The sequence below is a fragment of the Anguilla anguilla genome, chromosome 18 (assembly GCF_013347855.1).
Source record: "Anguilla anguilla isolate fAngAng1 chromosome 18, fAngAng1.pri, whole genome shotgun sequence".
NCBI lineage: Eukaryota > Metazoa > Chordata > Actinopteri > Anguilliformes > Anguillidae > Anguilla > Anguilla anguilla.
In genome coordinates, this window is record NC_049218.1 from 9,129,656 (window position 1) to 9,154,672 (window position 25,017).

The 25,017-nt window shown below is 41.3% G+C and overlaps 1 protein-coding gene across 3 annotated transcripts; it reads left to right on the top strand.

Annotated features, from left to right (window-relative positions):
• Positions 1-11,679: 11,679 nt before the first annotated feature.
• On the top strand, positions 11,680-24,931 carry LOC118218300 (cone cGMP-specific 3',5'-cyclic phosphodiesterase subunit alpha'-like). 3 transcript variants are annotated; one of them, XM_035400881.1, is made up of 23 exons: positions 11,680-12,141; positions 12,522-12,674; positions 13,671-13,760; positions 15,568-15,708; positions 15,845-15,919; positions 16,025-16,089; positions 16,583-16,649; positions 17,188-17,235; positions 17,447-17,596; positions 17,796-17,939; positions 18,393-18,458; positions 19,196-19,342; positions 20,037-20,144; positions 20,475-20,584; positions 20,914-21,001; positions 21,088-21,188; positions 21,671-21,778; positions 22,005-22,068; positions 22,222-22,296; positions 22,987-23,070; positions 23,629-23,773; positions 24,737-24,748; positions 24,796-24,931. In XM_035400881.1, exons 1-23 carry the CDS (start codon positions 11,680-11,682, stop codon positions 24,834-24,836), a joined length of 2,544 nt encoding a protein of 847 aa, XP_035256772.1. In that variant the 3' UTR covers positions 24,837-24,931. The 3 variants fall into 3 exon arrangements, with proteins under 3 accessions (XP_035256772.1, XP_035256771.1, XP_035256770.1); XM_035400880.1 differs by lacking the exon at positions 24,737-24,748 and having other exon boundaries at positions 23,629-23,788; XM_035400879.1 differs by lacking the exon at positions 24,737-24,748.
• The last annotated feature ends 86 nt before the right edge of the window (positions 24,932-25,017 follow it).

Consider the following 25,017-nt stretch of genomic DNA (forward strand, 5'->3'; position numbering starts at 1 on the left):
AAGTTACAGTCAGATTTACATGGTAATATTCAAAAAAGGTGGTCGCAACGCTGCTCCGGTCCAGGAGGGCCGCTACGCCCAGTTTTTGTTCTGTTCTGTTTAGTTTTGTGTTTTTTGAGAGAGAGTTTCAGTCTATAAGTGGGGAAAGGCGGTGTAGCACTCTAATACTGGAGTTGGAGATCTCAGCTTTACAGAGACACTCTAAGCTTTGATCCATTTTTAAAAATTACTAAAGTATAATCATATAGGAACAAACAGCATCCTTTTAGCATAAATGGCAGTCATATTAAATTCACAAGAATGCCCTGTGCTGCTGCAGTCTACTGTCATTTACACACCGCTTCATATCAAATGCTTGTGAAACAGAGCAGTGACAGTAACACAAGATTCTTTCTAGACAGTGGAACACATCAGTGCACTTGGCTGTAGAATGTAAATAAACCACCCCACTTTCTTCCACATGGGCCCCAGGTGGTTCCCAGACCCGGTCCTGGGAGCCCCCCTCTGTATCCTGGTTTTCGTTCTAACCACAAATTGCAATCCCATAATTTTATTTTAAGATTCTAATTTTTCTTTATTGGGTGCTTTTTCTGTTTATAGGGATTATTTACCATATGGAGATATATTATGTCTGAAATAGCTTTGCTTTCACAAAGGATAGAATTCCCATGTCGATATTGTGCTATGCTGTGCTTAATAGGCTATATTACAAACAATAACATAAAAAGAGGTAACCTTATTTGATCACATGAAAGACAGAGGTAAATCGATAAGCATCTAATTCAGCGGTTGTGTTAATTAATATTTTTTTCCCTTAAACTTATTAACACAATGTAGGTTTGATTCATTACCATTTGCTTCGTCTTTGAAGTCTACATTATCTTGCAGATGGTTAGTTTTAGTGGCCAGGTGTCCGCACTACAAATGCTTCTGCAGATTCCTGAGAATATGCAACACAACAACCAAATTGTAGGTAACATAGCCTAAAGGACGAACTTTGTGATGTTGCTAAATAATGTTTTTTTTTAATGGTAAAATGCTGATTTTTATCCTTCTCTCTAAAGGTCATTTTATTTAAAATATGGACCTTGACACAGGTCTGGAGTGAACATTGTGCAGTCATAATGCACACTTCCCCCCTGTCCACCTTGGGAGTTTCAGAGCCTCCATACTGTTCCAGTATGTTCATCGTTCTCTGGGCTAGCCAATCGGATTGCAGCGCTGGTTTAGTTTGCATAGAAGTAAAGCAGCTCTTCCACTATGTAAATAAAGACATGTCAAAAGTGAACTCAAAATCACCATCCTTCACAATTCGTATTCATGAATACAACATCTATGTTACTAAAAATGTGTAATATGTTTGCTTTTGTTTTCTCATCAGACATGACACTCATGTTAATGATGGTGTGGCGAACTGACTCATTTTCAACATTTTAAGTTACCATGGATAACAATGTACTGTACTGTATTCAGTGATTATGATGCACAAAGTTATGGTTATGATGTATTTAAATTTATGATTCTGATAAGTAATGCTACATGATCTCTGGTCATGACGTAATAGTCATTGTTTCATCTCATACAAGGAAAGATAAATTAGGAGATGGGATATAAAATATAATAACGTAACATGAAAAGCATGCAGGTCCTCTCCTGCAAGCATGAAGACAATTTTTCGGTTGTTCCTGCTTGCTTTTCTTTGCATACAATGTGCTGTCTTTGCATTCAGGCAGAAAGAGTGGAGACATCCACAAGAAAATTATTCAGGAAACGTACCGAGTATGTGCATTAATACAATGCTAGCCTGAGGAACGAAGGAAGAATTTAACCTTTGTGTTTTTTTTGTAAACAATTGTCTCTGTGAGCATGGATACTTTTTGTTGCTGGGAAACCTCTTAGAACTTCCGAGGCTTCTGAGCTCCTTTTCCTGGAAGGCTGTCCACAATAATAACCAGGATGATGAACTATTTCAATAATTAATAATTGTTAACAGTCTTAAGTGCCAAACCACTATGCTCCCAATCTCTAGAGACCCTTATAATGCAGTCATCTTAAATGCAATCTTGAAGCATGAAACACTTTTTGACAGGGCCACCAAATGGCAGGGGCGGGGGGGGGGGCAACCTTGTCCCAGACCTTGGAGGAGGTGGGGGGCCCAATGCTCTGTGAACTTGTGGTAAATATTATTGTCCTGGGCCTGGAAATAATATAACACAATTTTGCCCCCAAGCCTGTGAACTTCATCCAGCAACTACGAGTTGGTAATCAAATCTTTTCTCATGCCAGCCTTTGTACAAGAATGGGAAAGCTTTGTTGCAAATGAATTTCATGTGTAAAGCAGGATGGAACTATAGTACCTTTTTAATATGAAATGGACAAATATGTCAAAGAGTATTAATGCAAACACAACAATATTTTCTGGCAATGCAAGCAGCGGTACTCATTTGGGCTGCTCAGTCATGTGACCTGCAGTCAAACGTATGCTAATGTCCCTTTCTAAATCATTGTGTGGAGCAAAAGTAATTTATGCAGTTGGAAGAAGGTTACGGTTTGCGCAAGCAGGCTACTTTATAAATCAGTGCTGAAAACAATAGTTAAAAAGCGAGATTGCGCTAGTTTGGTGAGAGTGCAGACCACAGCAGGTAAGCTTCGAATTTTGAAACTACCTGCGTGTGGAAATTGAAGAGCTCAGAGGAGATAGCTCTGCACCAAACCTGTCTTTAACTTGACAGGAGTGAAATAAGGACCAGGCAGGGACAGGGCGTGGTTTACAGAGCCGATAAAGCCTTTCAAGGCCCCCCGGCTGCAGTGAAGGTCAGACGGGCCACTTACCACAGCTGTGAGCTACTGCCATCTACAGGTCTTAGTCGGTAGTGAGAGATGAGGTGTATTCATTACATTACATCACATTACATTTATTTGGCAGACGCTTTTATACAAAGCGACGTACAACAAGTGCATACCGAAGGTCATTGGAACAACTACCTAACAAAATTCTAGCTTGTACTTCCCCCTAGTTCACTGTGTGAACTGGACTTGTTCTTGGCTATGAATAACTGTACAAAATGAGTAGTGTAGCTTATTACTGTGTTTCGTAATTGTTCTAATGACCTCGATATGCATTTTTGTACATAATTTTGGATAAAAGTGTCTGCCAAATAAATGTAATGTAAAATTCTGTATAAATTACAGAAATTTCATCTATGGATGCAAATTCACACTGACCAGTGGTTATATACCTCCTTTTGCTGCTTCAAGCCCAGTACCCACCATCCCAACATTGAGAAAGCAACTCTGAAGGGTAACAATCATGCCACACTGCTCAGAGTAGATTAGCTGAACACACTATTCAGGTAATTGGTGCAACCATTAACCAAGTAAAAGAATGGAAACCAGGTAGACACAGGTCAGTCAGTACAAATGTAATGTTTCTTCCTCCACTATACCAAGCTGACATGCCACTACTGGTGTAAAGTGTGCTATTGCTAAACCGATGCCTAACTGCTTTGCTCGTGTAGTGTAATAGCTATGATTCAACCAGACAGCTTAAATGACTGAAGACAAAAAGGCATTGTTCTGTCGGGACTAAGAATCTAGAGACATCCAGAGAATTAGGGACAAAGTGACGCACCGTATGTCAACAGCACCAAGGGATGCTGGGAGAAGAGTGAGAACACCACTGTTGTGTGTTGTGCTGTTTGAAACCCATGAAAACAGTCCACCTTGATTTTGTTTGGTTGGACATGCAGTTGTTTTTAGTACCTGCCCATCAGGGATTTTCTGAAATCGACAGGTAAAACCCTTTGCTTCGCAATAATCACCATCATGGTCTCATTTTCACAGCGTGTGGTGTAGACGCACACCAAAGTTCACAACACTGAAACAAGTATTTGATTGTTTAGAAGCCCTCAGCCCTGTTACCACATCCACTCAGAGAATTCTTCGTGTCAGAGCTTGCCTCACGCAGCAGCAGCGTTATCCACCCAACTCAATCACTAAGCCGAGAACACCTTTTAGCCAGATCTCACAGGAATGATAGAAACAGTTCGATAACAGATTCTGTGTTGTTTTTCATTGAATGAGAGAGGAGGAGAGAGCAAGAGAAATCCCAGACATATTCAGTCAAATCAACAAGCAATGACTGTATTCCAGATGGCGCAAAAAAAAAAAAAAATCAAAGTCCAGACCAACATGAACAGAAGCATTTAACGGAAGCATGGATTTGCTCCACTGATCTGATTTTGTTCTGGATCAGCGACAGTACTTCCTTTCTCTCAACTTTACAGTTGGAAGTGGGGCTTTCAGTGCCATCTGCTGGTCAATATGTACTCCGCATGTAGGGGGTGGTAAAGCCATACAATCCCAGATTTCAACTGATCCATGGGGGGTAGTGGAGTGTGTCCCCAGTTCCCAGACCTCCAGAAGGCTCTGAAAATCTGCCGAAGGGCAAAGGCCTGCACTGCTGGCGTCCATCTTGACAAGGGCCTGACATAACTGCAGGGCCCTTTGTGTTGAAAGGGAGATGATGCATTCAATTTGATTTAACTGTCCTCAATTTTGTGCCAACAGCTTTGGAAAGAATACTGTAGTCTACGCCCCATGACAGAGCTGGTCTCCAGATATGAAATGAGGTATGACATCTGATCTGTAGTCAGCCATTTTTCTATACTCTCAACATAAAGCTCTGTAATTGATATATGGTGTGGTTCAACATAGTTATTTTCTACAGCATACATTCCTGTGAAATTGAAACTTGCACCTAAATTATATGTATTACATTAACTGAAGTGTTATAAAGGAGTTTTCACATATGTCACGGCCCCTGTCGTAAGTTTTACGTTAACATTAGTCTCTGCTGTGTGTGTGTCTCCTTCTTCCGGATCTTCATCAAATTGGCTGTTTTTGTCTCTCAGTTTGAAAAAGCCACTATTTGCCATTAGATCTGTTTACAGGAATACTATCTTTCCACCAGGTGGCAGTGTATACTCAGCTTTTCCTGTGGTTCTTTGGTCAGAATACTTCCCAAGAGGCCCCCTGTTCTTTCTGTTCTTGATTTTCACCAGACTGGACATTCAGTCAGATGAACCCTCTTTTGGCACCCCTAGGGACAAGTTTCTCAGCTGAGAAATGAGCCAACCTTTATACGTCTCCCCAGGGCTGGTTCTAGGCATAGGTTATGTAGGTGGTTGCTTAGGGCACCATCCGTCCGCAACTTCACCTAGGGCAGCAGAAAGACCAGAGCTGTGCCTGTATACTCCTCCATGTTGTCTTCTCTCTGCCGCACAATAGCCAGAGTGTAAACCTGTCATGTGCATCACAAATGTGAGGACAGTTTCCGTCGTGATGGAAATGGGAGGGTTTATAGATCCCATAAAAAGTGGCGCTACCAGATTCTGTCAAGCATTTGAGTGAACAAATAAAAAAGAAAACATGGTTGATTATTTAAATCACTGATAGCTGTTGATGGCTGCAGCCATTTTGAGGCTTATGAAGCCATTGTTAGGCTTTAGCATGCGGCTCACCATTTGCCCCTGTAATGCCAATCTATGCTAATAATTCCCTCTGTAACCAGCAATATTCCTTTTTCAGCTGCAGTTGAGAGACATGGCCACAGGTAAATCCCCTGGTTCCAGAAAGCCAGAGGAAAGTCCTTGAACACACAGTTAATTCAATTAAAAGTCTGTCGTAGTCTGCTGTCCGAACAAGGCACTGCTCCATCTGGGCAGAACAGCAAAGACACATAATGTCTGACTACACATCAAATCTCTACTACATGTGAACAACTCACATTGATGCTTATCACTATAGCAAACCAATCATGTTCCCCTGTGCATTTAGAAAAACACCCTTTAAGTAGATGTTATTTATTACTTATTAGCAGTATTGTGTTCATTTCTGTAATGCATGGTTTTTAAATTTGGTTTTACAGATTGAACTACAGATTTGCTAAAAAATGTCTATTTATTCATATTACTTGTATGCAATAAGTGTGCATTTTGCACTAATCTGCACTTATTTATTATAGGAGTAGCAAATGTGTGTAATATCAGGCAATAATCCTTGCAGGATTATGATTGTCAGTGCTATCATCTATGAAAAATATCTTCAGGTATGAAATGAAGTGTATTAAATAGTAAGGTAGTGCTAAATGGCAATAAGTTGTTTTCAATAAATTGTGTGTGAGGGTTTTGAAGAAAATGGACACTCCGTTTTGTATGCTCCAAAGGCGTTTCTAATTATTACCCGGGGACTCCCTTCCTTGTCACGAACATCGTTCGCAGAAAGCGCCGTCTGGTGAAACACCTTCGTTAGTGTGTGAGGGAGCCGCTTAAGAGCAGAGGTTTCTCACAAATCGCTTTTGGAGACGACCCTCCGGAACTGCGCTGCACCTCAGATGAGATTGCAGGGGCCAAATCCTCATTATGCCGCACTATTTAAGGCCCGGGGATTACCATAGCTGGGTTGGTGGGCGGGTCAAGGAGGTCTTTCTTCGGAAGAGGCTTTGAAACAAATTGCGAGTCCCTTGGATTTGTGTCTGGAGTCTCGGCGCTAGCGAAGGCGTGCCCTGCGGGTCGACCATAACCACCTCCACCTCTGAGGAACCTCCAAGGAAGGGTCTGATCTGACAATAATGCTATAATCTCAGAGTCTTTCCAGGAACCCAGAATTGCAGTACAATACACAGTATATGTGCGAATGGTACATTCTCAATACAGAAGCCATTGTGTTTTCTGAATTCTGGGAAAATGTATAGCTTCACAGTTACATTACATTACATTACATTACAGGCATTTGGCAGACGCTCTTATCCAGAGTGACGTACAACAAAGTGTATAACCATAACCAGGAACAAGTGTGTCGAAAACCCTAGAGAGAAGTACCGTTCCAAGTGCAGGGAACAACCGCATAGTTCAACTTGGACCCTGTAGGTTAAACTGATTAACACTAACACAAAGTTCCATTCTCTTTTGTTTGCTCTGATTTGTTTAAATTCCACGGTGCCCTCTAGTAGGTTCCTTTCTATACCTGGATCACCTCAAGTATCTAAAATAGGATTTACTCCAGAAGGTCTCTAAAGCTTTCCCCTGCAGTAAAATCCTTCCTGTTCCTACATCAAGGTCATGGGCCACTGAGGCTGCTGCATATTTAGATTTGGTCTCCCTAACCTGTCCGCATTTTCACAAGCCTTAGGTGAGTCCTCTCGCCACTAAAAACCCCACCGGCCCTTGGGTTTGATGGTTAAACATGGTCAAGCACAGACTTAAACATGTGGTTAAGTGTCCTGGAAAATAATTTAAAGACTTTTATTGCTTGTGTCAAAGCCATTTACTGTTCTTTTTCAACTTGTATATTGCATTTCTCAATTCACTTTGATATTGTGCAGGACAGCAAATTATTGTTTAACCTATAGCACTTCTGAATTATACAACCAGTTAAAAACCAAAGGCTAAAGTTAGTGATAAAATGAAGATGGTGGAAAAATAAAAAATGTCATTATTTCACAAATAGCCTAAATGTTAGTGGTCTAACATTAGTTTTGCATATACCTGCTTGGGACTTTTACAGACAGAACTGTATGATATATCAGAAACACTTCTCGCTCATTGACAAACCAACTGTGAAATTCATGAGCCTGTTATTTTGAAATTGACCCCAAAATCTCCAGAAAGGTTTGTCCAAATCAGAATGATTTTAGAGATGGTCTTTTGATTAGGACCATCGAAGCCGCTTTACATTACATTACATTTTATTTGGCATTCGCTTTTTTTCAAAACGACTTACAATAAGTGTGTACTGGTACAAGGTCATTGCAACAACTGCAGAACACAGGTCCGATGAGGTACAATTCTCATTAAGTGTCAGTTATCCATAGCCATGAACATCAAGTCTAGTTCATGCAGTAAGCTTAGGGTAAGTCAGTAGAGTTATGGCAAGTTAAACCTGAACTCAGGCTTGATAGTACAAGTCCAATACAAAAGTGCTAGATGAAGATGCAAGTGTTACATCAATATCAAAGATCACTTGATGTACCTCACACACAGAATTTCTCAGCTTGACATGCAAAAATGCACATTTATTTTGCTGCTGCGTTGGGCATGCGCATTCGCAAGGCACCATTTTGTTTTTCAAGTCAGTAGTATAATGAGTATGCATTTTATTGCTGCTAGATAACGAACAGAGATGCGTGATGTAGTGAGGTAGAAACACAACAGATTTCTCTGCATTGATATTCCAGAGGTCCCAGGCCTGTCAATCATGTATATTTTAATGCTGCAAAATATAATCTCTCATCCTGTGAAAATGTACGTTTGCTAAGTAGCATTGTTATTTTTTAAAATTATTCTTCATAAGCACCTGTTGTGGTCAATTGTTCTGAAATGCTTTTAGAAACTCCTTTGTTTGGGCATGTCGGAGGCAGACAAAATGTTAATACAAAATGTGCAGAGTGTGGTGGAGAGATCACCTCTGTGTTGCGCGCAGAGAGCTCACTGCCAAGTTTTGACCTCTGAAGAGATCGGTCCATTCCAAATCCTAGCCAGGCTGGTTGGCTGTTTTGACTAGCGTGGATTACTGGATTATGAATGTATGTAACCTAGAAGCTTTTTATGGCCTGCAGCAAACAGGCTGTTCTTTTGAAGGGGCGGGACTTAGTGGCAGTCATGGATAACCGCCCTTGCCTTCCCCAAAGCTTCAGACTGGAGGAGCTCAAGCAGCACGCTCTTCTTCTCTATCCCATAGGCCTGCGATATATACTTAGCCTCCCAGTATACGCTTGTGCGTATGAATGGTGACAACCACGGTTCTTATGAAAGAGAGAACTGATGTGTTATGGGGTCGTTTGGCTGAGACTGGAAATCGGGCTGTTGAGACCATTTTTACGGTTGTGTGGATTGTTGCCATGCAGATGACTGTTATGCACGACATGCTCTCATGGGATGGATGGGATGGCCTTCCTTGGGAGGTGTCAGGGAAGTGGTGTTACGGTTGGGAGGTGGGGTGCTTCAGGTTCCCTTAAGCCCCACTCTTTGAGTCCCTGTGGTTCTAGTTCACATTTGGACAATGGTTGGCTGAGGCTCCAGGATCATTACAAAGTTCTGCTACCCAATCTACAACCGTAACTCCATTATGACAGTGAGAACATTCTCAACCACCATAACTCCATTATGACAGTGAGAATGTCCTCAACCATCATAACTTCAGTATGACTGTGAGAACGTTCTCATCCACCGTGACTTAATTATGAGTGAGAAGTAGAAATGCTGAAAAGCAGGGTGGGCCATTTAACCCATCAGTGATTCCCTTGGTTTCCCTTCAGTTTAGAAATGGACAGTGGATTAGCGGGGCTTTGGCAATGCTTGACTGATGCCCTGCATTCCTGCAGTATTAACTCCTTAACTCCTACACAAACCTGGTTACTGATCATTATTAGTTTAATGTTCAAAGATAATTTTGAACAGGTAAAAATGCATTAATAAGTAACAACTATGAAAATAATGAATGATGATTCAAACTACTAAAGACCTGAATGGAAACACTTAATGGAAACTTTACAGGAAATGTGGGGGGGGGGCAGGGGGCGGGGGGGGGGGGGGGGGGGGGGGGGGGGGGGGGTGGCTAGGGACTTTGTCAGAAGGTTCTCCACAGGCATACTTGAGAATGAAAATTGGGTTCTGTATGGTACAATGGTCTGTATGTGAAATATGCAGATTGTATTTATACTGTGTGTTTCAGATACATCAGTTATTATATTTAATAATATATTAGGTTGGAAACAGTGTTTCTTTTCTAGTTATAGTTAATTTGATTATTAAACATTTGACAATATTACTCACATAATATTACTTGCTTTGTGTGTGAGAGAGAAAGATGGGAGATGGGCAAATTGCGGGAGACAGATATGAAATGTGCTCTATAATAAAAATAATACTAATAATAATAATATGAGGTAAGCATCCATAAGATATAATGGCTGATCCCCTTATAGTGCTTAAGAAAGACCCCATTTTCAAATATGAAAGCATTAAAATATCTATTTGTAAATGCATCAGTGGTATCAGAGGGTGAGAGTAGGAACAGAGCATTTCTCAAAGGTCATAATGTTATTTCCCCAGGGCGTCTAAAATCATAATGAGTATTAACAACTGAAATCTGCGCCCCCGTCAAATGCTTTTCCTGGAAATTTTAAATACTGTGAAAGTGCACGATGGACCAGCGGGCGTACGCTGTGTCCTTGGAGCTTGTTAAAAACAGGAGACGGACCGTGTCAGAAATTAGAAGAGCTTTGATCTGCAGTTGACGATGCATAGCAGTCTCTGCACCTTCCGGTGTCATTGGTCCAGCAGTAATAGATCTCATAGCCAGTGCACGCAGCAGTCTGCTGTCAGACCTGTTTTAATGGCCTGCCTTCCAAGTCAAAACCCTTCCATTAAAAAAAAAAAAAAAGTGCATTCCCTAAGGTCCACGTTCTTTCAAAAGGAAATTACATTTCATTCAATGTACTTACTTTAATGTTGCAGACACGTTCAGATACGTCCAATGTATTTAACATAGGAATCGTATTGATGGTGAAAATAAACTGTGATTATAAAGTCATAGACTTATTATTATATATAGACACATTATTATTATATAGACACAGTAAACCCAGCCATACGCTACTCTGAGGTACATTTTTTGTGTTATTTTGGTCCTTGATATCTGAAGTGGGTAGTGGGAGGTAGAGTTTGTCCTCATTAGGCACTTAACTTAAGCGCTGAATTCAGGTAATGACAGACTGAAACTCAGCCAGTTTAGCTTCCTCGGTTCTGAGAACTTATCATGGTGTTATCATGGTGAGCTGCCATTTTAATACTCAGGTTGGGATTAGGGATTTCTGGCTTGTCCTGGTCCAACATCGAGGCAGCTAGGAAAAAATCAACACAAAAAGTACTCTTCTTATAGTTGGTGAGTAGAATAAAGAGGTATGCAAGATGAGCTGTTTAATACTTATATATGAACAGGCCTGTACAAGGCAAGCATTTTATCCGCATGGAGTGCAGAGCTCTGACGTAACATTCACAGCCGCTGTGCAGCTAGCGTCAGGCCACACGTCAAATCATAATCTTTTCTGGAGTTCATATGGTGGCTAATATGACCCTTTAGCCGAGAGTGAGACTACAACGAGGGGAAGGGGGGGGGATACTTTTCCAGTGTGTGTCCACTGATGTCCGTGTGAGAAATTATTCTTTGTCGCCACAGAAACAGCCAGACTGAGGACGTCCCAGAAGATGAGCGTTCAGCGGGCCAGCAGCCAGGATAACCGTCGTATGAACACAACGATCATGTTTTATGTCGACACCTTTCCTGTGTAGATCATACCCCCGGGTAATTTGGTGCTCATTAGCTCTGATTGGATTGTCGAAACTAAACTGATCAGTGTGGGATTTGCAGATTAAGAAAGCTTGGCTTAATGCCATGACGTCACATTAATCAGGGCCCGCTTGGATCCCCTTAGACACTAAGCCATTGCCTTCTGTTGGCAAGAGCAAGAGGCTCTCTTTCTATTGCCAAGGAGCGAATGATGCTGGTTGACACTGCTGGCAGGACCTGACTCAACGGCTTCTCTGCTACCTTCCTGATTTCACACAAGTGATGTATTTGTGAAAAGAGGAGGACAAAAAAACAAAAAAACGAGACAAAATGGCTGACAAGGGCAGCGTTGAGAAGTACCTTGAGAACAACCCCCAGTTCGCCAAGGAATACTTTGATAAAAAGGTGCAAGCTGACGCCATCAAGGCGGCTTTCTCCCTCGACGTTAAAGAAGCCACCTCATTCAAAGATGTCAGCCAGATCCAGGAAGCCGCCTTCATATTTCAAATTATCAAAGAACTGCAGAACGAGACCGTCATGGAGAAGACGATGCACAAGGTCCTTCAGAGGATATGCCAGCTGGTCAAAGCGGAAAAGTGCAGCTTTTTCCTGTGCAGGTCCAGGAATGGAATCCCCGAGTTGACCACCCTCCTCTTCGATGTGACCGCCACCTCTAAATTCGAACAAAACCTGGTCAGACCAGACGCCGAGATTGTGTTCCCCACTGACATGGGCATAGTTGGATGGACGGCTCATTCAAAGAAGTCATACAATGTTCCAGATGTTAAAAAGGTACTTGCATCAGACCTGATTTGCTAGCGTGAACTCTGAATACATGTGAATTCTGTCCCAATGGCTGTGGCTTCAATAAATGTTCTTAAAGAGCAATAACTTGTGATAACTTGAGATATCCATGCCATCGTTTTAAATCTGAGTGAAAATTATTTCGAAACACGATAACTCTTGTAGTGTTAACAGTGCATTGTGGTATTTGACTACAAGTGGGGAAAACTGCGAGACAAACTTTTCCTTTCTTGAAAACACCTTTAAAGAAATCATGGCGCACTCTCATAAGTTCCCTCAATGAATATTGATAATGTCTACTGAAGGATTGCCTTGAACAGTTGATTCAAATATTGGCTGTAATTCTTTTTATTTTTCTTTGTTTTCAGGATTCTCATTTCAGCGATTTTGTGGACAAGCAGACAGGATATACCACAAAGAACATGCTCTCTGCTCCACTGATGATAGGAAAGGAACCCATGGCTGTCATCATGGCATTAAACAAATCTGGAGAAAGTCAATTCTCAAAAACAGATGAGGAGGTAAGAATGATGAGGAGCTATTTTTTTTCTTCCTTAGATTAGTAGTGCTCAGAAGTGCCATGTGACAGTACCGCTGAACAGGAACAATCGTAGGATCAACTCCCCTGTGGTACAATGCTATTTTGTACTATATCTTCATTGTACGGAATTAACAGGCGCTATCATTGCATAATGATTAACAAGCAGTAGTGTTGTGTAGTTTAGCAGGTCTTAGTGTTGTGTCGTTTGACAGGCAGTAATCTTGTGTAGTGTAACAAGCAGTTGTATTGTATAGTGTAACTGGCAGTATTGTTTTGTAGTGTGACAGGCAGTAATGTTGTTTAGCGTAACAGACAATTGTGTTGTATAGTGTAACAGGCAGTGGTGTGTAGTGTAACAGGTAGCACTCTTGTGCAGTGTAAATCCAGCAATGTTGTGTAGACAGTGTAACATGCAGTAGTGTAAGAGGCAGTAGTGTTGTGTTGTCACAGGCTTTATTGTGTAGTGATTAACGGGCAACTGTGTTGTCATGTGGTTAATCAAATGAAAAGAAGGTCTCCTGCTTGAATGTGGGGAGGGGCAAAGCTGCTGGTCTGATTGGCTGTCGCCTGGCACAAATAAGATACTGACCAACAAAAGTGGGAAATCAACCCAAGAAGTCAAGCCTGTGGAAATCCATGTAATTTGCAGCCAAGCCTGTCCGCTTCCCGTCAAAATTATTAGTGCGAGTCATAAAAGAGGCCAGCATTAGACCCTTATCAGTCTGTCCTCTGTTTCCAAAAACAGATCAAGTAGCAAAGTTTCACTGCAGGCGTTCAGTGTTCTAGCCTGCGGTCTCCTTTGGCTCAGTTGGTAGCATTTTGTGCTAACGATGCAAAGGATGTAGGTTCTATCCCTGGGGCCTACATACACTGAAACACTGGAACATACACGCATTCATATACTGCATCATTTTGGGGAGGACGGGGAAGCTTTTTCGGGTTGGTTTCTAACTGAAGACTTTCAATTACATTCCAGGTCTTCAACAATTACCTTAACTTTGTGACAGTGGTTTTCCAGCAACATCACACCAATTACCTCTACAATGTGGAGTCCAGAAAGAGTCAGGTAGGACCTCACATCCGTCCATTTCGAAGTTTTGTTCACGTGATCTGACGTCCTGTACAGAGGGAAAAATCTATCATCCAGGGAAGCACAAAGTGAAAGGGCCTGTAGTCCTACTGTTTTTCAATGAAAAACCATCACAATTATAAGTGTAACCAATTATGGTGTGCTGTTTATCTGCAGTTTATAAGGCAAAAACATCAGAATGCAGATATTCAAGGATCAAATAAATTGTGTAAACATGGTGTGTGAGCCTAGACAATCACACCTTCCCTGTCTGCTTTTAGCCTTACAAAGTGAATAGAGCATCACACAGGTCACTGCCATGTTAACTGCAAGCGATAAAAAACCTGTAATTTGACATGAATGCTTTGTGGCATAAGATTTACAGAAAATGCAAGCTTGCATTGATATTATGGTTAACTCATATGCCTTTATAATAATATTATATGCAAGTGCTGTTAGTCAGATCACAGCCTACATAACTTTCAAGGAATCCTGAATCCTAGATCAGGGCTTAAACTTCCATCCTGGTCGGCTGGTTTGTGGCGTGTTTCAGTTTATGCCACTGATTGGCTAAATATTCCAAATACCTTGTTTCCTAGGCCTAAACTCAACAGTGATTGGAAGGAAATCGCAAAACCCTACTGGCACAGAACAGTATCTTGAAGTCAGAGGTGGAAAGGCCCGGGGTCAGAAAGTAAAAGTTCTGCCATGTGTTTCTTCCACCCATGAACTCGGCCAGCTGATTTCACTATGTAATTCTACCTCCTGGCTGAAGAATTGTGCTAATTAGAAAATCCTGGAAACTGGAGCAAAATCCTGGGGAGGACTTTTACATTCTGAACCTGGATTTTTCACCTGTGCCTGTAGTACCGCAGACACACTCCAGGACTTGAAATTTAGATCTCTGATTTACAGCAAAGACTCCGAAACAGTCTAGCTACTGCAAATCGGTTTGCTCCACGACACAGGAAGAGTATTACTCCCAACAGGAAGCTGCTACATGCTAGCATGCTAGCTCACTTACATAACCTCCTGAGACCCAGGAGGGGGAAAAAAGCCCACATTTGTTGCCTAACACAAGTACCTTGCTTGACAAAAATATGTTGCAGTGAAAATATTTTCAAAAAAAGTGTTTATTCTATTATTATTAAATGTCCCTTGTCGTGGAGGTTTCAGCATTGTAGAATATAGGGGTTATGAGATTAAGGCCCGAGACTCATGTCCCCTACAGGAGACAAAATTGAATTGGTAGGCCTCAGGAGGATTAAATTATTACTGCATGGAGTTCTTGTCATCACAAAACAGAGCCATGGGGCATCCTTTTTATTTATTACTCAGATTACTGAGAGTATAGTGGTGGGTTTTCTTCCTCGTGCAGCTATGACTGCTGCTATGCTCACTGACCAGTCTGGCTTACACTTTGCCTGGCTTTTAAACCGACTGTGTCACATTGCAGCCAGGTTCCAGGTCATCTTTAAAAATCCTTAAAAATCCATGCGCAATGCGAAAGGTAATTTGTGATCATCTTTGTGTATCAGGCATGCCCTGTTTTGAAATTCATTTGTATAAAAGTGTGTCAGTTTGGCACTGAAACCTTTGTAATTGGCATAATTTAGATGCACATAAACGAGGCAGCGCACAGTGCCGCACTGTCCGTGCGTTCCCGTTGCCGTGGGTACTTTGTGAATCTAACGCATCTTCATTTTCTGGTACTTACGGCGGTTTAACGGGCGCGAAAGCACCGAAGATTTTTTGAGGATTCTCATGCCGAACATCTCCGCCAACTCCGTCTTCTTGTCTGCAGATGTTGCTGTGGTCGGCCAGCAAAGTGTTTGAGGAGCTCACGGACATCGAGCGGCAGTTTCACAAGGCCCTGTACACAGTGAGAATCTACCTCAGCTGCGAGCGCTATTCCGTCGGCCTGCTGGACATGTCCAAGGGGAAGGTGAGTGCGACTTTGAGACGCTGGGGAAAAAAATAAACGTCAAAGCGTTACAACGTTCAAACGTTGTTATTTCCTGTTCAAGGAATCTGGACTTGTAAGACCTGAGTTCATTACTGGATGATTTTTTTACCCGCAGGAATTTTTTGATGAGTGGCCGGTTAAACTTGGACTTGAGGAGCCGTACAAGGGCGCAAAGACCCCAGACGGGAGGGTATGTACTTCACCTGACCTTTCTGTTTTTTTCCCCCCTACACACATCAAGCACTCCACTTACCCGTTTCCCCTTTGCTTATCTCTTTTTCATTTTTTTGTATAGGAAGTTCATTTCTACAAGATCATTGATTATCTCCTAGAAGCAAAAGAAGAAATCAAAGTTATACCGTGAGTATGGCATAATGGTTGGATGTGGGATACCTGTGGGGTTTCAACCTTGCTGACCTCTGACTACTCCCCGATTCCTTGGAAAATGGTGGATTTTCAGTATTAAATGCTATCTAGTGCTGCCTGAATATGACAAATTCACCGTGCAATATGTGCAGTATTAAAACCTTTCTCATGTGGTAGTGCTCTTTACCTCTTTTATTTCTTTTGTAATGTGTACCGTGTTTGATCGAAGCACTAGTACTGTTAATTTAGTCTTAGATATTTTATCAGATAGATATTTCATTTTATCAAATAGATTAAACTGCAAAAGGATGGGTTAATTTATTCAAACCAGCCAGTATTGTACTGGTGCTTATTTGCGAAAATGCCCTCTAAAGTTCGGAGGGGGAAATGTGATCAATAAAAAGTCTTTTGTGGCTCTGTGTGTAAAATGTCTGTTAAAACACTGGAAGTGCTGCTTGTTTACTCGTTATTTCTGTCTCATTTAAAGCAACCCGCCAGCCGACCACTGGGCCCTTGTCAGCGGACTTCCGAGCTATGTGGCAGAAAATGGCTTTGTAAGATCATTTTCACTCAAATACACACGCAAAAAGAAAAAACGAATTGCATTGCGATGATAATAATGCATAAACTTCTGATCACAGGCTTGTTTGTATGGTTTATTATTATTATTATTATGTGCCAAAAATATGGTTGCAATATGACTTTTAATGTTTGAGGAATTAATAAAAGCATTGATCCTTGGGGCCTATTCTTCGTTCAGTAGTAAGTTTGTTAAATAATGTCTGTTACAGCAAAATTATAATGCAGCTATACTTCACAGGTCAATGTTACACAGAAATTTTATGTACAAATTTTTTATTTAAAGCTTGGATTAGAAATTGCTCAATGCCTGTAATCACTGCTTGCAGCCATACATATGTCATTTTTTGTATTTAAAATTCCATGTATTTAGATTCCACGTGTGGATTACAGTAAACAGACTTACGTCTAATGTGAAATTCACCTCGTTGACTCTTGGTGTTTATATGTAGATGAAAAAGTGATTTTCCAGAAAAGGACTGGTTAGATATTTGGTGTTCTTCATTTTTGCAGATCTGTAACATGATGAATGCTCCAGCAGATGAGTACTTTGCCTTCCAGGTAAAAGGTCACTGACTAACACTGTGTGTGTGAAAAACTCAAGAATGTGTAGCTGAATGTTCTGGATCATATTCAGTCAGTTTGACTGCATAAAGCTAATACTTCTTATTGGAATTTCTTTGGTTGACTGTATAAAGTTATTCCTTCTTCTTGGTTATTCTAGTTATTCTAAAGTTTGGTTAATCCTAAAGTTATTCTAATTTCTCTCTAGAAAGAGCCCGTGGATGAAACCGGCTGGATGATAAAGAACGTACTCTCACTTCCTATCGTGAACAAAAAGGAAGAAATTCTGGGCATCGCCACCTTTTTCAACAGAAAAGATAACAAGCCGTTTGATGAGTATGATGAACAAATCACTGAAGTAAGCAGAAATAAAACCTGATTTATAGATGTAAATTCCCATCTTTCACAGTTAGTTTCGTTTAACTTCCCATATTTAACCGCTAGTTTAATTTAAATAGTTCACATAATTTTACAGAAAATCGCCAGCTTTGTAATGTTTTTTCACTTAGTTGTGATGTGCTGAAATGTTGCACATATTTATATTTATATTGTTTCAGACCCTGACCCAGTTTTTAGGATGGTCTGCTCTGAACTGTGACACCTACGACAGACTGAACAAAATGGAAAACAGGAAGGACATTGCACAGGAAATGCTCATGTGCCAGACCTCCTGTACAAATTCTGAGCGTCAGTCTATCCTGGTGAGTACAGACCACCTCTGAGCTCCACAGTATCCTGGTCTGTACAGACCACTTCTGAGCTCTACTGTATCCTGGTCAGTACGGACCACCTCTGAGCTCCACTGTATCCTGGTCAGTACAGACCACTTCTGAGCTCCACAGTATCCTGGTCAGTACAGACCACTTCTGAGCTCCACAGTATCCTGGGCAGTACAGACCACTTCTGAGCTCTACTGTATCCTGGTCAGTATGGACCACCTCTGAGCTCCACTGTATCCTGGTCAGTACAGACCACTTCTGAGCTCCACAGTATCCTGGGCAGTACAGACCACTTCTGAGCTCCACTGTATCCTGGTCTGTACAGACCCACCTGTATCACTTCTGAGCTCCAGCGCTGGCTAGCGAGACAGTTACAGGGAGGCATCTGGCATCGCTGATAAGAGTGATTGATTCCCTGTGTGTTTTCCCTTGCAGAATGCTGAGGAGAAACTTGGCCAGAAGCCAGAGGACTGTGATGACAAAGAGCTGTATAAACTCTTGGTATGGATTTGACTTTACTTCTGGGCCCAACCATTTGCAGTAGAACCTGTACATAACATAACCTAACATAATGACGAGAACAGGCCATTCAGCCCAACAATGCCAACAATGCTCACCATTTTCCTGACTAAGTTGTGCCTAGTGCTCTGATTACCTATAGACTAGACGGCATCTAACACCGTATCAAGCCTGGTCTTGAAAATCCCCAGATTTTCTGCCTGATTTTCATGACCTGGCAAGCTATTCCACACATTGAGCACTCTCTGCATGAAAAAATTCTTGCTAATGTCTGTATGAAATTTACCCTTTGCTAATTTGCATTTATGTCCCCTTGTTTTACTGACAGAACTCAACCTGAAGAATCTCATTGTAGTTCATTTTGGTCCCCTTTATGAATTCAAAAGTACATGTGTAGTATATATGCATCTTTAACAGCTAGTGGAATCAAGAAGTTCAGTTACTTCCTACATGGGAGCATCTACTAAGTTAATGAAATGTCATTAACCTAACAAGTTCATCTTTTGAAGACCCAAGTTAATGCCTTTTGGTTCTAATCCATTATGGTTGATCAACACTGTTGACTAATTAGAAAATTAGGAAAAACACTCAGACAGCCATGTGTAAATGTTATAGTTTTTTCTTTATTGTACCATAATAATTGAAAATAGTAATGTAAAATAATGTAATGTCTAATGTCTGTGTGTGTGTGTGTGTGTGTGTGTGTTGCTGTCTTGCAGAGAACAAACATTCCAGAATGCAAAGATGTTGACCTGCTGGAGTTTCACTTCAGTGATTTTCCCCTGTCAGAGCACGACCTGATCAAATGTGGCATTCGCTGTTTCTTTGAATTAAAGGTTGTGGAGAAGTTCAAAGTACCTGCGGAGGTGAGAGATCCTTTATAGGAATGACTAAAATGTAAAATCCAAACAGGAACAGTTGAATTACATTACATTACATTACATTACAGGCGTTTGGCAGACGCTCTTATCCAGAATGACGTGCAACAAAGTGTATAACCATAATTGTTTAATCAAAGTCAATAAGCTACATATGACCTTAAAGGTATAGTTTACTTTGTGGGTTGTTTCAGCCCAGACAGTATCTGTGTGCACTGACTGCTTTTTAATATATTTAGAGGAGTTTCTGATGACCTGTCAGGTTGTGCATGAGCTGTAGGAAGTGGTCCTAACTGTAAATAATATTAAATATGCATTTTAAAGAACAAAATAGGGTATTACAGGTCTACATACATACATACTCAGCTGTGCCAACTGCTTTGGAGTTACTTGAAATGCATTTTCTTGTAAAGCTGGCAGGTCATGAAGCATCTCTGGATATCTAGACTAGAGATATCCAGATAGAGATATCTTTCATTGCTCACAAAAGCAGTCTGAACCTAAATCTAAAACATGCACTATAACCAAAATAAGATCTAATATACACTATATGTCAAATGGTGTAAACCCAGAAAGTGAACTATCCTTTTATTAGAAAAAAATATTTCAGATATCTGTAATTGTTTTAAAAGAAATCTTTTAGACAATAATAAACATTATTCTCTCTGCTTCCATGAACCAGACGTTGACCAAATGGATGTACACAATTCGGAAAGGTTACCGTGACATCACCTACCACAACTGGAGACATGGTTTCAATGTGGGCCAGACCATGTTTGCACTCTTAATGGTAAACACGTTTTCTATGCTTTTCCCCCCTTTCGTCGGTTTAGAATGGGCAGTTGAAATGGAAATGATTTTTAGCGTGTCTGAGGAGGTCTACGCAGCCATTTTAATCCAAAGCAATTTTATCTGTTGTAGTTTGAAACAGTCTTATCTTATGCTGCAACATGGACTTTGTTTAAAATGGTGCTATTTATGGTTTTTCGGAATATATCATTACAATGTAGACAAGCCCAGTACCCATAATGTTCATACTTGTTTATTTGAATGTAATGCTTTGCATAAAGACTTAGGTTGAAACATGCTCCCCTATCCCCTACCCTCTCTTGTGCTGTAGACGGGAACTCTGAAGAAATACTACTCTGACCTGGAAGCCTTTGCTATGGTGGCAGCCGGATTTTGCCATGACATTGACCATCGGGGGACCAACAATTTATACCAAACAAAGTACGTCTCACTGGGACTCTTTCCTTAAACAATTTACAAACACAAACAATGTGATATTTGCAGTGTTTTGTCTGTTCCTTTCTTCTACCTCAAGCAGCTTAGGCATGCAGGTTAGGTTAGGAGAGTCTAAATTGCCCCATAGGTGTGCGTGAGTGAAGGGTGTGTGGGCCCTGCAATGGATTGACATCCTGTCTAGGGTTAACTCCTGCCTCTCTCCCAGTGCATGATGGGATAGGCTCCAGCACCTCCGGTGACCCTGACCAGGATTAAGTGAGTTAGAAAATGGACGGATGGATGGGTCATTTTTTCTGTTACGTTGTTTCCTGTAGGAGCGCCTCTCCTTTGGCCAAACTTCATGGAAGCTCTATCATGGAGAGGCACCATCTTGAGTACAGCAAGACACTAATGGAGGACGAGGTTTGACCACCTTCCCTCTGGCTGCTCATGGTTGTCGTTTCAGTCGTTTCTGAACATCTCTAATAATTTCATCTCTTCGTTCACAGGCACTGAACATCTTCCAGAACCTGCAGAAACGCCAGTTTGAGACTGTGCAGCACTTGTTTGATGTGTGCATCATTGCCACAGACCTGGCCTTGTACTTCAAGTAAGGCTTGGTTCCGCTTGTCTGGGTTAGCCTTTCTACAGGTGTACATCCTAATGAGGGCCTGGAGAAACAACCAAGCATGTGACCACCTGGGCTGTCAGCCTGAATTTCTGAACTTTTTTAAAATTTGTCCCTGTAGACACACAAAGTTCTGCAATCATTTGCAGCAGTCAGACACGTAACTAACTAGGAATTAATTGACTGATGAACTGTGATGATTGCCACGATTAATTGACTGATTGTTTGACTAGTGGCTTGAAATATAGTTTTTGCTAGCCCTTGGTGGTGAACTGAAGTACAATGAAATAACAGCTGAAACAACCTTGATAGCCCAAATGGTGTCTAATAATGTGAAGTATGCAGCGACATCCATTTGAATTTGTTCAGGATTATGTTACAGTTGCATTTATCTTGAGGAATTATGCATGTGCAATATATGTAGATGGCACAAGACCCTGACATGGATAGTTTTTGATTTCCAGAAAAAGAACGTTGTTCCAGAAGATAGTTGATAATACCTCCCAAATGACTGACGAAAAAGAAATCACCAACTTTGTTGGTAACAACGCTACAAGGAAGGAAATTGTAATGTAAGTAGTAACTTTTCATTTCCAGTAAAGACCACATTACAATATGTATTACATATTGATAATATACACAGGAATCTAAGCAGATTTTTAGCTTTGCATATTTGCTGTTAAAATGACAAAGGAATTCCTCCCTAGTGCCATTTCTCCCAGTGGTGGATGTGCTTTATTGTTCCTGTTTTTTTTTCCCCCATGGGCTCTTGTCCCTCTTTTTAAAAACATAAATCAGGGCGATGATGATGACGGCCTGTGACCTGTCCGCCATCACAAAACCATGGGAGGTCCAGAGCAAGGTAAGTACCGCTAGCACTGCGAAAGTGCGAGTTAGCGTCCTGGCTTACCTTCGCGTCCTGCTTATCGATAAAGGCCAATCAATAACGTTGTCAGGAATTAACTACGGAATCCATGTCAAAAACGAATCTAATTACAATGTGGTTATTTTTTAGGTTGCTCTGATGGTTGCTTCTGAGTTTTGGGAGCAGGGAGATCTGGAAAGGAATGTTCTGGATCAGCAGCCTATTGTAAGAATTTCACACTCATCATCCCTTGCACCCTGACTGTGTTCTGACATCACTCCCTATACCCACACTATTGGTGCTGTGATATCACTATCTGTACCTCCACTGTTTGCATGCTGATATCACCCCCTGTACCCACATTTGGACATTGATATCACCACCTCTGCTCACACTGTTTGGACACTGATATTGCCACCTCTACCTACATTACTTACAGATTGATATCACCCCCTGTAATCATAGTTGGTGGTCTGATATCATCACCTGTATCCCCATTGTGCAATTTTCAATTTCAAAATCAATAATATTTACATGCAAATACTGACCCTTTTTCAAACCAGCAATTTTGCTTGTCAGCATAATGTTAGTATCTTTTCAACTTCGTCTTGAAAGGCAATGTACACAGACATTGCTGTTTCCCTTGTCTCAACCTCCCATAATTCATTACAGTCTTTGTCTATGAGATGTTGAAGTGCTTGATGGGAATTGTATTTTAATGGAAAATCAAACTACAAATATAATAAATGATAACAAATTATGGTTAATTATAGTTGGAGTTCCTTAAATAAAATCCCATTGTTCACTTCCCTGTGGGCGGACTGGGTATAGATCTGTGTAGATGTAAATGCTGGTAAAAGCATTAGTCGCTATTGGCTATCTTAAAGCTTACTTAATGGTTTCATTGCTTCTCAGCCAATGATGGACAGGAACCATGCTGCTGAGCTTCCCAAGATGCAATGCGGCTTCATTGATTTCGTGTGTGCATTTGTATACAAGGTAAGTATCAAACCGAGGTGGAAATTTGAGGAACACAATCTACATCATTCCCTGGATCCCCAAATCCTGGCCTAGGCCTTTGAGATTACTCCTTTAAATAAAAAAAGGAAAATTCATGGACTATGATTTAGTCAAAACATAATACTGCATCCACCTTGCTTACTTGAATTTAATATTTCCCACACCTGTTCCGCGATCGCAATCTCAAATTGCAGCGAAATAAAAGATGTTTCCTTAAATTCACATTTAGTTCACGCTTGTAGTTCACATCCACCACTGGGAGAAAATCCTGTCTTACAGGTGTCAGGTATTCAACCTGACCCGTAGATAATTGCTGAAGATCCAGGGTCGTTTTGTTCTTGGACACTGTTACTGATTTCTGTAATGTTCATTTCAAACTCGCCTGGGGTGAGAAATTTTGTATAATGACATTAGTTGTTTGCACTTGTAAACGTATATACTTCATGGAATTTCCAGGGGCAGAATTACATTTTTGAAACATATTTAAAGCCCATCTTTATGTTAATTATGGTGATGTGTGTGCTTGTGTGTGTGTAGGAGTTTGCCAGGTTCCACAAAGAGCTCATGCCGATGTTGAGTGGGTTGATGAATAACCGGATGCACTGGAAGGCCCTGGCAGATGAGCATGAAGCCAAGGTGAAAGCCCTGGAAGATCAGAAGAAGAAAGATGAAGGTGGCGACGGTAAGCAACAACAACGCCTATATACATATCTATAAAGTGCTAAGCCTCCTGTGGCAACTTCCATGCTTCAAAAAAAAATTCCCATTAAATTACCATCCATGTTTTTCCTCTACTTTTCACCCGTTTCCATATTCACCGTCGTCAAATCAATGCGTTTCCAATGAGCGAATATTTGTTGCTGACCTTGCATTTGTGCCAGAAAGGCACGTCCTTACAAACTGCAGGACCATCCAGACCCAAAAAGTGAATGAAACAGCTGCTGGTTAGGGCCTCTGTGATGGCCAGGAGGCCCCCTAATTACAGTATTTTAAGATTTATATACATTATTTATAATGTTGGGTTGCTGGGGCCCTCAAATCAAGTCCTGCTTAGGGCCCCTCAAAGGCTCAGGTCGGCTCTGCTGTGCAGCACTTCTGACATTTGTCTGATACGTTCCAGTATGTGATGCATTTGTATGGGGACATTAAACACTACAGCGTTTAAAAATGGGAGGTCCCAAGTGGTGGTTAAAGTCATGTGTCAGGAGTGCAGGCTGTAGCTGGGAGTCTGAAATGGTGTGACATCACCAGAGAGACTTCTAGTGCCTGTAGTGCAGTGGTCTGCTGAGTGTGGACTCATCTCACTGCACAGTATAATGCGATTCAACAGTAAATTCAAATTGTGATTCAACTGTAACGAGGCTTATACAAGGCCATTAGGGACCCACACGTACGCTGTGAGACTTAATTTAACACCGAACGCCGAACTGTGCGTTCAGTTTGTGGGCGAGCGTGTTGGATTAGGACCCGTGTTCCTGCTCCAGTGCTTCCTGTCTGGCGAAGGGTGGCACAGCACAGACTCGAAAAGGCTAAGCGGGGTGATTGCTAACGAACTGCTTATGAAAGCGGCAGTTGGGGAAACGGGCGTGACGCGTTGTGCGCGGCGAGGGTGAGTGAACCGCGGGCGGTCGTGCTGAGCGTAGAGTGCGTGAAGCGGGTCTAGAACGAGGCCAAATTACACCTCTCTCTCTTTTCTCTTTGAAGGAGGCGAAGGGGGGAAGTCAAAGACCTGCACCATATTTTAGACGAGCCCCTCCTTCATCGCTCTGAGACAGGAGAGAACACAACACCGCAGAGGAGGGACATGTGTGAGCCTGGATTGTGACAAACGCTGTAAATTACATAGAGTACATATTTACACACCATCCACCCGAGGTGACCAAAGGACAGCTGTAATAAATGATACATTAAAAATACAATTATACA